General features: G+C 42.9%; 2 protein-coding genes across 2 annotated transcripts in view; one reads left to right on the forward strand and one right to left on the reverse strand.

Moving 5' to 3' along the window:
• The window catches only part of GLUD1 (glutamate dehydrogenase 1), a 35,239-nt gene extending 31,642 nt beyond the window's left edge, over positions 1-3,597 (forward strand). The window contains exons 11-13 of the mRNA XM_035138278.3: positions 28-119; positions 1,413-1,475; positions 2,219-3,597. Of these exons, the coding sequence (XP_034994169.1) occupies positions 28-119; positions 1,413-1,475; positions 2,219-2,338 (275 nt within the window). The 3' untranslated portion in view covers positions 2,339-3,597. The remainder of the gene's footprint in view (positions 1-27; positions 120-1,412; positions 1,476-2,218) is intronic.
• Positions 3,598-4,387: 790 nt separating this feature from the next.
• LOC132592174 (uncharacterized) lies at positions 4,388-8,076 on the reverse strand. Its single transcript, XM_060274988.2, has 3 exons — positions 7,930-8,076; positions 5,555-5,617; positions 4,388-4,627 (listed from the first exon to the last, which is right to left on the reverse strand). The coding sequence occupies exons 1-3, from the start codon at positions 7,991-7,993 to the stop codon at positions 4,500-4,502; spliced, it is 255 nt and encodes an 84-aa protein (XP_060130971.2). The 5' UTR covers positions 7,994-8,076; the 3' UTR covers positions 4,388-4,499.
• Between the last annotated feature and the right edge of the window lie 5,036 nt (positions 8,077-13,112).

The following is a 13,112-nucleotide window of genomic DNA, read 5'->3' on the forward strand; positions in this document are numbered from 1 at the left end:
TGACTTATTTATTTCTCTCTCTTTCAGTGTCTGTCCAGGAAAGCTTGGAAAGAAAGTTTGGGAAACATGGTGGAAGTATTCCAGTTGTGCCTACTGCAGAATTCCAGGATAGAATATCTGTAAGTAGCTGCTGCAAGATTTTGCTCATTGCATATCTGATAAAAGAAACCAGTCTGTGGGCACAAGTTAGACTAAAGTAAAAATACCTCACTACTTATAGTATGAAGGACATGATATGAGTTTTGTTTAGCTTCTTTCAGTGGGTTATAGTTCCAGATGTTGCCGAATTTGGGAGGGGAAATGCAGGTTTTTTTTATACCTACCCACAATCTTTGTTAGTCCATGGCAGCTAACGTTGAACATGTGCTGTAACAAGCCCCAGCTGGGTATCAGAGGCAGGAGCTGGCAGACTCCCTAGATTGAAACAACTTAAAAGTCTGACCACATCAGTATGGCTGCTGTTGGTGGGTTACCAGTGGGTTGACACTAAAAGGAGTCTCTACTTTGGGGGGTCACACAAACGTAAGGCACTACCTCTTGGTGCTTTCCTTTTGGTCCCAGCCTAGATGAATGTATGCTGACTAGTGAGGAGGAAAGGAAGGAAGTTATTGAACACAGTGTGGGGTGGGAGCACTGCACTTTCTAGGTGAGAGATAGAGTGGGGGCCCTGAGCGTTTGACAAAGTGCTGACACAGGGTTGCAGCAAAATGCTCTTGTGCTTATCGACTCTGTGTACTTTGTTTGAATTGATACCATGGTGGTACTACGTGCCTTGGCAATGTTTCCATTGGGGAACAGGAAAGTGTGTGGGTGCCCTATTCCAGTGATCACATTAAACGCATTTAGGTTTGTTTGGCTTTGGCTAGTTTCCTTTTCTATCCAGCAGTTAAGGGGGTATACAAAATGGTGTGGGTTAAACCACAGAGCCTAGGGCTTGCCGGTCAGAAGGTCGGCAGTTCGAATCCCCGCGATGGGGTGAGCTCCCGTTGCTCGGTCCCAGCTCCTGCCAACCTAGCAGTTTGAAAGCACGTCAAAGTGCAAGTAGATAAATAGGTACCGCTATAGCGGGAAGGTAAACGGCATTTCCATGCGCTGCTCTGGTTTGCCAGAAGCGGCTTTGTCATGCTGGCCACATGACCTGGAAGCTGTACGCCGGCTCCCTCGGCCAATAACATGAGATGAGCGCCGCAACCCCAGAGTCTGTCACGACTGGACCTAATTGTCAGGGGTCCCTTTACCTTTACTAGGTTTGTTTGGCTTTGGCTAGTTTCCTTTTCTATCCAGCAGTTAAAGGGGTATACAAAAAGTGGCATAGCATATCAATCCCTTAAGCACTAACATTTAAAAAAATACAAAATGGGGTCTGTGGCTGGTTTCAGACTGACTACTCAATGCAATTCTTTTCAATATAGGGTGCATCTGAAAAAGACATTGTCCATTCTGGTTTGGCCTACACCATGGAGCGTTCTGCTAGGGTATGTATTACGTAAGGGTGGAAGCTTTAAACTTGTGTTGACACCTTATCTCCAGAGGTAAATTGCAGAGGCACATAATAGTGTGACATTGTTCCTCCTTGCTCCAGTTTCTGGATTGCATTAGTTGATCAGCATTGGGTACCCAACACAGAACATTAAATGAACTCTATTATTTTTCTAACTTGCTCATTAGCAAAAATAATAATATTCTACCTATAATTTTAGCAACAAGTAGTAGAGGCTGTTCTGCCTTGGGGAGTGTTGCTTTAGGCTACCCTGTGCCCTGTTGTAAGCTCAATAGTAAGACCTTTTGAGCAGAGTGTGTACATGCATATGATCACTGTCTGTCTCAGCTAAACCAGAGTGAATACACTGAGGCAGCTCCTCATTCCTACCATCTGTCTGGAATGGCAGCTGACTTAAAATTGTTTGCTCTGTCATCAGTTCTGTGGTGTGTTTCTCAGCCTCTTCCAGGATCAGAGTAGCTGAATGTCAGTGCCCCAACATTTAAACAGAATGGGTAGGTCCCTGTGCTTAATAAACTGTAGAAGTATTCATTTACCACTTTATTGGCTACCTTGTGCCATTTAGAAAATGAATATGAAGCCCCAGCTGATTAAGGAACATTATATTCCTTGTTCAATGGCTTCTCCAAGTCTGATCAATATTAGCATTGTGTGTGTATTCAATAAGAGCTCAGTAAATATTTTGTATTCACACTATAACATTTTTGTATTCTCCAGCAAATCATGCGTACTGCTATGAAGTACAATCTAGGTCTAGACTTGAGAACAGCTGCCTACGTCAATGCAATTGAGAAAGTCTTCAAGGTGTACAATGAAGCTGGTGTGACCTTCACATAAACAGATAGTCGTCTGCCAAGGTCTGGCACCCTGTTGCATACCCTCTTCAGAAAGCGTATTTCAAGTTTACATATAACCACAGAAATCCCTCTTTTCTCACTTAACTATTGCGGATATGATTCTCTGTTGGCTTCAGTTTGAGTTAGTCTTTCATCATTAAATAAATAAATAAATCTGTGGGTTAGTGCTTCATGCCGAAAGATATCTAAAGATAACCATTTCATATGCACTTGTTTGGGGGGGAAGGGGGGGTTCTAAGTATTCTTTGCCATGAAACTTTAAAAAGGTACCTTTTTATTGTATGAACCTGTGGTCTAGCCACAATAAGCAACCTAGCAAAGCTTCAGATCACACAAGTGTGTGCTATTGGAGCAAATAGCCAACTATTCATGCACTTTGGTTTTCAAACAATAACTCTCCCAGCTTTGGCACTTTGAATAAAGGCCTTGGATGATCAATGCAGTGGCATTATCAGCGACAGAACGGGCCTCCTGCAGGGAATATCTTTGATAGGATTCTCATTTTTACACTTAGCAGCATCATATACCTGGTTCTCCTTAGACAATGTGTTTTTCTTTTTATAACCTGTGCTCCTGTTACAGGGATGCCTTTAAATCATGTACTCATCCTCTACTCAAGCACTGCAAGGTGCACGTAAAAAGATGGGTTCCAGGAGCTAGTATTTTTATAAGCTGAAGCAGTATCATTGTTGTACAGGCACCCAGCGAAATTATCTCTTGTGTTTAATCTTATCGCAGCATATTCATTAAACTTGTTTTTTAAAAGAAGAATTGACATGTACTTGAGCATAATCTTAGGTAGTCCAAAGAACTTGTGTAGCCTCTTCCTCAGTTGTGTTTTATTGTCTGAGAGCTTTTAGCGTTAGCTATTGCCTCAATGAACAATTAAATCATTGGCAACAAGGAGGCAAGCTGCTACTACAAACTTTGTGTAGTGTCCTAACATGCTGACTTTGTTCTCTCTTTTTTGGTGGTTTGCATATTCTGAACATAAATAGTTTAATACAGAGAGGGCCTTGAAGCCAGGACTCGATCACAGTTTTGAGGATTCTTGGTAGGTATTTTGTCCAGAGGAGTCCTATAAAGTGCCAGGTGTATTTATGTAATGAATATGAATGTTTTTTAAAAACAAAAACAAACCCAAGCCTTCCCAGAACTCATGCTTTTTTCTAGCAACTTTGTAACTCATGACATAACATGGTAACAAAAGCAATTATTAAAAGTTGACCTTTCCAAACATATGCTGGTTTGTGTTTTTCATAGCTTTTCACAACATCCCGAGAGCTGAAACGTTCAGTGTAAATAGAATGAAGCTGAGTTTGGAATTAGAGAACTTTTCAGGCAGCTTTCATAGTACTAATGTGTTAACGTTCTTTGGTTTTAATTGGGATGATACAAAGGAGTTACTGATGCATTTTATTCCTGATGGCTGTTCAACATATGCAAACTATTTTTGGTGTTAAAGATATCAAGTGTTAACAGGCATGTGTGTACAATCCCCTGAGTTTTCTGAACCTTTCCTTAAACTTTGCATTTCGTCCTGAACCCTTTCCCCCCTTAATGTTTCAGTTCTTGTACCCTTTCCACTTCAAACTGCTACTTATTCTTGCCAGTGACCAACAGTTCCCTAGTTTGTCCAGCCAAAACTCTTACTGCTGTGTGGCATAATCATGCTAATACAGAGTTTCCCTCAAAACTTTGGAGTTTCACCTGAGCTTTGCACACAGGATCTTCACAGTGGGGTGGGGAGGGTCCCCCACTCACATAGAATGTTGTGTGTGACCTGAGGAGTATTTAGTTAGATGATGCATAGTTAAAGCCACATATTACATTTTACACGTGTGCCTGCATGCTTACGTGTGCACTCGAGTCTCGCATAAAATGTGTATGCCCACTTAACACGCCCTAGCGCCTTCTGCAAAACCAGCCTCATGAACACTTCTCAATAGTCGTATTGAACCAGCATGTAAAACATGCACCTTGTTAGTTATAATGAAACAGAGTTTTAAGATTAATTTAATGAAATGTATAGGGATTTATAGCTTCACTTTTAATGAAGGTGTAAAGAATATATGCCAAACACCTGAAGAATTTCTGTCCATGAAATGTATATAATAAGAGAAAACAGTATAGTAATAGGTTTAAGTTGAAACGTTCTTCTGTTCTTCACTTTGTCCAAAGGCTTTGCCCCAGGCAGTTACCTGGCTTGTTAGGCTTTGTGCAGCCTTTTCTCCAGTATCCTGTGCAGCCTTGCAGGTGTCATCTACCACTTCAAAACAAAAAGGGGAACAATTTAAGGAGGTGAGAGACAACAGCTGACTGCATATGTGGTTTGCTTTTTCCATAAGATGTAGAACTGTATTGGAAGTGCAAGTGTACATGGGGGGGGGGGGGGAGTCCACATGCTGTTTAAGGAACCCAACACCATATGAAGAAGCTGGCTTGCAGCAGTTCAGATCAAGTTCACTATTGTCTGCTCTTGACTGACAATGGCTCTGCAGGGTCTCCGCCTATGGCCTTTCCGATTACGTTGGTACGTGAACCTTTTTTAAAGCTAGATTTGCCCAGGGTTGCACTTGACATTACATGCAAAGTGCGTGCTTTTCTGACTGAGCTTGGAAAGGAGCTACAGAATGCTTATTGTGAGGGCTGCTAACTTGATTTCAAAAACACCAGCCGCCGGGGTAGGCTCAAGGTAATATTTAGCACAGTGGAAAAGAGCTAAATTGGATTTTTGAGTTTTCTGTCTCCTGATACATAGGGTTGTCATATTTGAAGAGGTAAAAATCTGGACAAGAAAAGTGGTAGAGCGTTTTTAGGGCAATTGCCTGATAGACCCTCCGCCGCCCAGGTCGCCCAAGTCTGAACCAGAACAACACACACACACACAAACACAAAATCCCAAATCCAGGACATTTGTTTAAAAATTAAAAAAAATTCCGCAGATGGGTATGTAGGACCCCCCTAACGGAGGAAATGTCAAAAAATTCTTGGACATATGGCAACCCTATGATACCAGTTATTTGAACACAGGTTTACTATTTGGAACAGAAAAACTGTTCCCCACTTAAGTCTGTACTGGAGGGGGGGAATCTGAATTTAGAAGGTATGCACCAAGTCTCTTCTACATTTATAAGCCATCCAGATACCACACATTTTGAGAATTGCCCAGGTTATTAGAAGGGTGCCTCCTTACCTTTCTGACCAGTTTCTGTAACCTGGTCCAGTACTTTCTGCACAGCCTGACCTGCTGAATTAACTGCAAGTAAAACAGAAGAATAAATCACAGAAATAGAAAATTTACAATTCTCTGAATTGTACCAAGCACATGAATGGTGTATCCTATATAAACTCATTGTTCTTACATAGCCAAAAAGCATTACCCCAGCACACAATGGAGGTATCAGCAAGCCTTTATGGACTCCCAAGGTTTACAAAAGGTAAAAAAAAAACATTGGAAAAACCTAGAAGGGTGGAGGAGGACCCAACATACCCTAGTAAAAACTGAGCATGCTTAATGGGTCAACATGCTGGCTTGGCTGTCGGAGGACGGAAATAGAAATCCAGAGGGAAAAAGTATATAGAACAGAATCATGGAAGACACACTTGCTAGCTAAAATCCGTAACAGGAGCAGTTTGCAATGCAACATTTTGTTGTTGGTTCCACATGTTGTAAATCATCTTCAGGAAGAGAAACATAGCTTTATTTACACTAGCTCTGCTGAGAGATTGATTTGCTTTTGGTTCTCCTGAATCTCACCTGGCAGTCGATATTACATTAGTCTACCTGAACTGTTCCTATCCTAGCTGGTCACTCTTAATTGTAACTTGAGCTGATGCCTGAGTTCGCCCTTTTCTTCTTCCTTTTGTGTCTCAGATTACAAGGACTGTCTTGTCTTTTTATATTTAATTGATCTGTAAGCTGCTCTGGGAGCCTTTTTAGCTGAAGAGGAGTTAAAATGCAATATGAGCCACACAAAAAATGAGCCACAGCCACTTAAGTAAGGAAGTTCTATACATCATGAACATTTTAACATGCATTTCAGTTTTGCATTCCTGTGATAGTCAATATACACACACTGTTCAAGAAAGTTGCATAAATCCTCCATGTTGTCCCAGGTCAGAAGATTTGCCAACTTTTCTCACCAGATCCTGGGCCTTTTACTGCTGACTAAAGCAGTAAAATCTCAGCTGAAGCATTTCCCGGCAGGTTGGGAAAACTCCATTTACTGAAGTCCAGCTCAAGAAAAAGGAATCCAGCATTTCAGAGAGAAAAAGCAATTTACAGTCTCCATCCAAACTCTTTAGAAAGGCTGCCAGTTTTTCAAGCAACCCATTGCAGTAGCTTGAACAGAAGCTGGATTTCTAGACAATAGCTGGTGATTTTTCTCCACATACTGCAGAAAGTGTTGCCTGTTGGGTTTTTTGCCAGCCAGGCTGTTTTCAGGTCAGTTGGCAAACCCTATTGTTTATATAATGAGTTTTATTTTGGAATTCTAAAATAACATTTTGTGCCTTGATTACAAGCCCTGGTATAAACACTTGCATGGAAAACCTGAACAATTATGAAACAGAGGGGTCTTTGTTTGGCTTTCTGGACCCACGCCCTTCCATAACTTTTATTTAAAGGTCAGGATAATTACTGTAGGCAATGCATTTCTTGACAGAAAAATCAAACCCTTTTTGTATCTATAAATAAGAAATCCAATTCGAGGCACTTTGAATCTTCACACATTTTTGTTAAAGCTATGCAAGGTCAGAAAACATTTTTTCTTCATTGTTTCCATTTTCAATTATAAAATAAATATGGGCAATCATGGGCATAGGCAGGGAGGGGCAGCTTCCTCCTTTAAATCAATAGAAATCAATAAAAATACATATCTAACTGAGGTTCTGCTCCCCCCGACAAAAGGCCTGCCCCCCCAAAAAAATCCTGGCTAAGCCCAAGTGGGCAATGCAGTATGGTACACCCCCCATCCCCCCCCCTTGTAGGGACAATACAGACGTTAACTTTGTGGGGAGGGGTATTTTCTCACTTAGAAAGGCAAGATCCAAAGTGGCTTCTCATGAAATCCAAGTTATTCCTGCTTGTTTTTTACCCCACCCTATTCCAAAGAGGCTTTACTAAGACAGAAGAAGAAAGTTGAACATATATGGTAACAAAAATAAAAATAGGTCCCAGGGAGCTTTGCTAACATACCAAGAAAAAAATGACCTTATCTCCTCTTGCGCAATTAATACCCTTGCAGCCTTTTTTCCCTATTACACTGGAGCATAAAATCACTGAAAGTTGTGTTACATGAGATCAGACTACTTTTTCATCAAGCCTAGTGCATTTCTGGACTCCTGTGACTCAAGGGTTTCAGGCAGAGGTCGTTCACCTCAAAGCTATTGACAGCATAGAGAATAAATTGATAGTAGTAATACCTGCACATCAAGTTGCTGTTAAGGCAACAACCCACCCCAAGTCTGATGTTGGCATTACTTAAGGATAGATCTTTCTGTGACTGAAAAGGTAGAATATAGACTGGTGGTTTTACAAGAACAAAGACATAACCTCAGTGTCTTTACCTGCATCCTGGGGAGTGGTCCCGGTCAGTTTTTTTGCTTCCTCTTCAAGATTCAGCTTAAACATTTTTGCTTTTGTGTGGATGAGATCTCCTGCACCCTGATTTGTAGATCCCCAATCAGTTGACGGATGGTCACTTTCTCAAATGCAGTCCAGCCCTGTTTTGTTGCTTCCCAAAGAGTTGGCTCTTATAGACCGGCAAACTCCTCCCAGCTAGGATCCAGAAAAACCCAGAGAGCTCCGTTAGTCACCAAACTCCTGACTTCAAAGGAACTGGAGGGATGTTTGGAATTATTGTATTCCTCCCCGCAAGGGAGAGGGCGGGGTTTGGGACTTTTAAAATCTTTTTTTAACCAAAGTAGTTTTCGACAGCTGCAAAACGAGAGTGGTTGTGGGCCGGCCTGGCCAGCCTGCTGTTATGAAACGTTTCCATAACTGGCTTTCGGAAGAGCCAGAGGTTATATAAGGCCAAATAACGGTAAATTTCAATGTACAGGATGGGGGAAATGACACCAGTGCAAAGATACTAATTGCTGTGTTTGAAAGCATATAAACTTCAAATCAGGAACCTATGACCAAACTGGATGCAGCCGCATAGGAGATTAATTCAGCCTTCTGTGATTTTTGTTGTGCATTTTTTTGTGGCACACCTGGTAGTGCAAAAATGCACCTCTGATATGTGACCGAAAAACCATGTTCAGTCTGGTGGATCACAAATTGTGCCGACCTGCCTGAATTTTGCCTTTCTGGAAAATGCTATCAGTTGGGTTCATCGGATGGAAGGACTCCTCCAGGGAAGAAGAGAGATCCCTCCATGTTAGACAGCATATTTTGCTTGCAGAAGGTTCCCCACTGAGTTCAGTTAAAAGGATCAGGTAACACAGATGTGCACAACCTCTTGGTGGGGAATCGCTGCCAGTCAGAGTAGACAAGACTGGGCTAAATGGACCAATAGTCTGACTCTGGTGTTCCTGTGCAGATGTATGGCAGATGGATTCTGTCTTAGCAAATGAGTGGCTTCACACAATCCACCCAGGTGACAATGCTATGTGATGAACTTCCCGCCTTCATGCTAGTCAAGGGTACCACTTGTGGGGGGGGAGAGTTTGGACTGTGACAGGTGATACCTGTTGGAAGATGGTGCTGAAAAAAAGATGATGAGCATTATGTATAAGAGGACGGGCAATGGCTCATTGCAGTTATGCCACTGTCCCAGAGTTCTTGAACTAAAAATCCAATCTTTGATTGCATTAAGTCTCGCCGTTCACAAACTGGCTCATGGGGGTAGCCAGTTGAAGTCTATGGACTTCTGCATCTCTAACTCTGGGTTGTTTCTGATAGCAACAGCCAGCTGGCAGAAACAGTTACCAGGATACCTCACCCTTTTCCTGCTCCAGACACAAAGGTGACTGCATAGGATGGAAAGTGCTCCATAGTCAGTGAATCACTTCCTTCCTGCCTGCCAATTCTCAGTTTCTGGCGCCAGGGCCATCTCAAGCAGGTCGGGCGCCCTGGCACTGAGGCGCGGAGATCGCTCCGGCGCCCTCGCAGCGTGTAGCACGGCTTCGCCGCGCAGCACCCTGGCTGCCGACCAGGCGCCCTGGCGCCCCACGCCACTTGGACTATACCTAGAGCTGGGCCTCTCTGGCGCATTGGTTTTTAGTGCCAGGGCTTAAGCCAAACAAATGGTTTTTAGCATAGAAGCCTTATTTCTGAATCTGTTGTTCTCAGGTGCTCAGAGGGCAGAATTAGAGAGCTAATGGGTGGAAAATGAAAGGAAGCAGATTTCAGGTAAATGTTAGGAGAAGCTTCCTAAAGGTGAGAACTATTCAGCAGTTTAATGTTCAGTCCAGAGTAGTGTCCATTTATTTTTCCCTCCGCTGATGTTTTCCCAATGTTCAGTCCGGGCATCTTGGGCTCATACCTTTTTCTTTCTATCCAAGAAGTCAAAAAGAGATTATCCAATTATATTATACCAAATTTATGATTTTGGTTGGTGGGTTGCACAGCAATCAAAGATCGATTATTCCAGTAGTACCACCATCTCTCCCCCCCCCTGTTTTCAGCTATAGAAGACCCCAATTGCTTAGGGGTTGTTTGGGTGGGGGCATTGGCTGAGGGGTGGGCGAACAATAGCCAATGCAAGTGGTAAAATGTATCTTATGTTTCACACTGGAAAGCAGTGAACACCTTACATTCTATGCACATGCATTCCTCCGGCGAGTCTTGGATTTGAGAAAGGGGAAAAGACTAGAAATCTCAATAACATTAAAAATACCTGTGAGAAGGTAGGCATTTTGCTCCTAGAACCCAAAGTTCCCTTGCTTTTTACTGATGCTTGCTTTCTATGTTGCTTTCTCTGGTGTCCAAGGTACACTTTTAGGTAATGTTAGGTATGCGTACCAGCCAGACAGACCACATGCCATATCGCTAAAGCAACAGGTTATGCTTTTTTAAGAGTCCTTGAGGTAGGTTGACGGGCAAGACGGCCTCTGAAACTTTTCCAGTTTTTCTAGTTTTATGCCAGATGCCGATAGGATGCCCTGAGAGTGACAAAATGCACATTTCATACCTAAAGACAAAAATGGGGAGGGGAAGAGAAGAAAAATCCCCCACACTTCCACAGTTTTAAAATTCAGCATTCATTAACAGTGCACTCCTAATACAGAAATCATATACTCAGAAATAAGACCTAAAGAGGCTTTCCGCCCCCAGCCAAAACTCACTGGAACTCAGTTTCAGCGCCTCTCAGGTGTGTGCCATTGCCATTATAAGAGAACAAGGGAGGTGCAAATGGTGAGTTTTCTAGAAAAATAGCACTACTCACTCCCCAAAAGAGCAATTCTCCCAGTCTCTTAAGGTGGCAGTTGGCAAGCATCAGTAGTTATTTATACAGTTTTGGGTGACTAGAAGAGTTTTCTTTCATGTTTACAATGCATATTGGACAGGCTATCTGCTCAGCTTGGTATGTGATGCAGCGATAAGGGCCTTTAGGTGTTAAAAAGAAAGGAGAATTTTGACAAGTGTCACTTCTCTGATCTTAGTGCTTGCTGCTGTATGGAATGGAGCATCACAGAACAGCTAATACAGCAGAATGGTGGGTGGGTGGTCCAAAATAAGCCCACCACTCATGCACTATTATTGTGTCAATGACATGTTGCATCATGCACTATTATTGAATCAATGACATTCCCCTGCCCCCCCCAAACCCCTAAAAGCATTCTGAAGTAGGCCCCTAGCTGCTGTCTTCTGCGGTGATGCTGGGACCCAGTCCGACCCTTAGGCAAAATGAGTGCTCCCACACATGATTCTGGGTGTCATGAGAGGGCAAACAATAGTTATTTGATTTTTCACCTCTCTCTTTTTACTGTCAGGGAAGCGAGATCCGCTTGCTTGGTTTTCGGGCTCAGCTAGCTGCCCAGATATCTTGCCCGGCTTCAGATACAGTAGTGCCTCGGTTTAAGAACAGGCTTGTTTGCAAACGATTTGGTTTACGAACTCCGCAAAACTGGAAGTGGTGTTCCGGTTTGCGAACTTTACTTTGGTCTACAAACGGAAACCGGATGGTGGAAGGGCACTGGTGGCAGATTTCTCCTAATGCATGTTTATATGCAGTTTTGACTAATGTACACATTTTCTGAAGAAGCTTTCCCTAGTACAATGCATGATTTTCAGTAAAACACATATTAATTTTTATGCACTCTCTCCCCCCCAATATATACATTTTTGTAAGCATTGCTTGGGTGCAGAACTGCACTGCAAAACTGAGTTGTGTTAATTTTGAAGGATCATTGTGGTTTGGTTGTTTTGGGAAGCACGGGTTATGTATGTTTGCCTTTCTATTCAAACTGAATTGAACTCCTCCCGCTTCTCTTTTTAGGAAGGGAGGAACTGCCATTCACTGCTCTACCTAGCAGAATGCCTTGGGCTGATTCTGTGCACATTTACTTAGAAAACAAGTTCTACTGTGGTCAGTTGTCTTGTTCCTACATGTGCCTTAATCTCTAACATCAGCATGCACTGCTTCACAAGCTGGGGAAAGAAACACGGCAAACCCTGAGAATTATATTCTTAGGCTTTTACTCCACACTGTGGCTGGAAAGAGAAACTGCAGTAACACTGACATGTTATGTGAAAATGTGCACCAGTGTTGCTTAACCTGAGTCTGCTTGTGGAATCTGCAGGGGATCATCATACACACGATGATCTGGTCCAGTGGTTCCCAACAGATGGTCCACTGGGGGTCCGCGAGCTATACCAGAGGGGTCCACAAGATGCTATTAGAATAAAAAATATATTAAATATATTTCGTATGATAACAGATTTTTTGTTTTGGCCGCTTCCTGCATGAGCAGAGTCTAGCGCAAAACTAGAATTAGATAGAGGCAGTAGTTCTGCTGTATGCCGTTAGGTGGCGCTTTACAAACACTACTGTTTTGCAAAGAGGCAGCGCGCGCATTCTACTAACGCTCACCTCCCCAAGATGCTTTGCGCGCGTCGGCTTCATTTGTGCGCTACTGCACAGGTACCCTGTCTTCTCCATTCCCCTCCCTCCTCCCTGGCACGCGCTGCCTCTTTGCAAAACACTCTCACTTTTTAATTTTAGGATTAGGAATTAATGGGGGTCCTTGTCACAATAGCGGCTCGATGAGGGGTCCTCGAGAAAATTTTGTTGGGAACCCCTGTTTTAGCCTGTTGGTATGGCTGATTATGGCTGACCTGGAAGCTGTACGCCGGCTCCCTCAGCCAATAACGCGAGATGAGCGCCACAACCCCAGAGTTGATCACGACTGGACCTAACAGTCAGGGGTCCCTTTACCTTTATGGCTGATTATACTTCTATATCTCCTGCCCAAGGGTAGAAGATTAAAGAGGTGATAGCCAGGGTGTGAGTCATCCCTGAGAATTTTTCTCTCCCTCCTAAGGCAACGATCCCTTGCGATGTCATCTAGTGGACTCAAGGGACATCCCATGATATCAAGCATGATGCTTTCAAGCATGATGGAACACAAGCCGTTTGCAGAGACATGTTAAAAATCCTTGTCAGAACCCCAGAACACTTTGATATAAGAAAGAAGAAAAAGAAAGTACAGCATCTGTGTATCTGTGCAGATCCTGATGTTCAAACATGCTCCAACTCTGTCCTTGGCTTTAAGGCCCTGCCCAGGTTGTCCCACTCTTTGCT

Source organism: Zootoca vivipara, chromosome 5 (genome assembly GCF_965207765.1).
Source record: "Zootoca vivipara chromosome 5, rZooViv2.hap1.1, whole genome shotgun sequence".
In the NCBI taxonomy this organism is placed as follows: Eukaryota; Metazoa; Chordata; class Lepidosauria; order Squamata; family Lacertidae; genus Zootoca; species Zootoca vivipara.

Bases quoted from the DNA above. Each gene is read 5' to 3' on its own strand.
- LOC132592174 (XM_060274988.2), bottom strand. From the start codon at position 7,993: ATGTTTAAGCTGAATCTTGAAGAGGAAGCAAAAAAACTGACCGGGACC. The intron at 5,618-7,929 runs GTAAAGACACTG...TTTTACTTGCAG, and splicing joins GACCACTCCCCAGGATGCAG to TTAATTCAGCAGGTCAGGCT. The intron at 4,628-5,554 runs GTAAGGAGGCAC...TTTGTTTTGAAG, and splicing joins TACAGAAACTGGTCAGAAAG to TGGTAGATGACACCTGCAAG.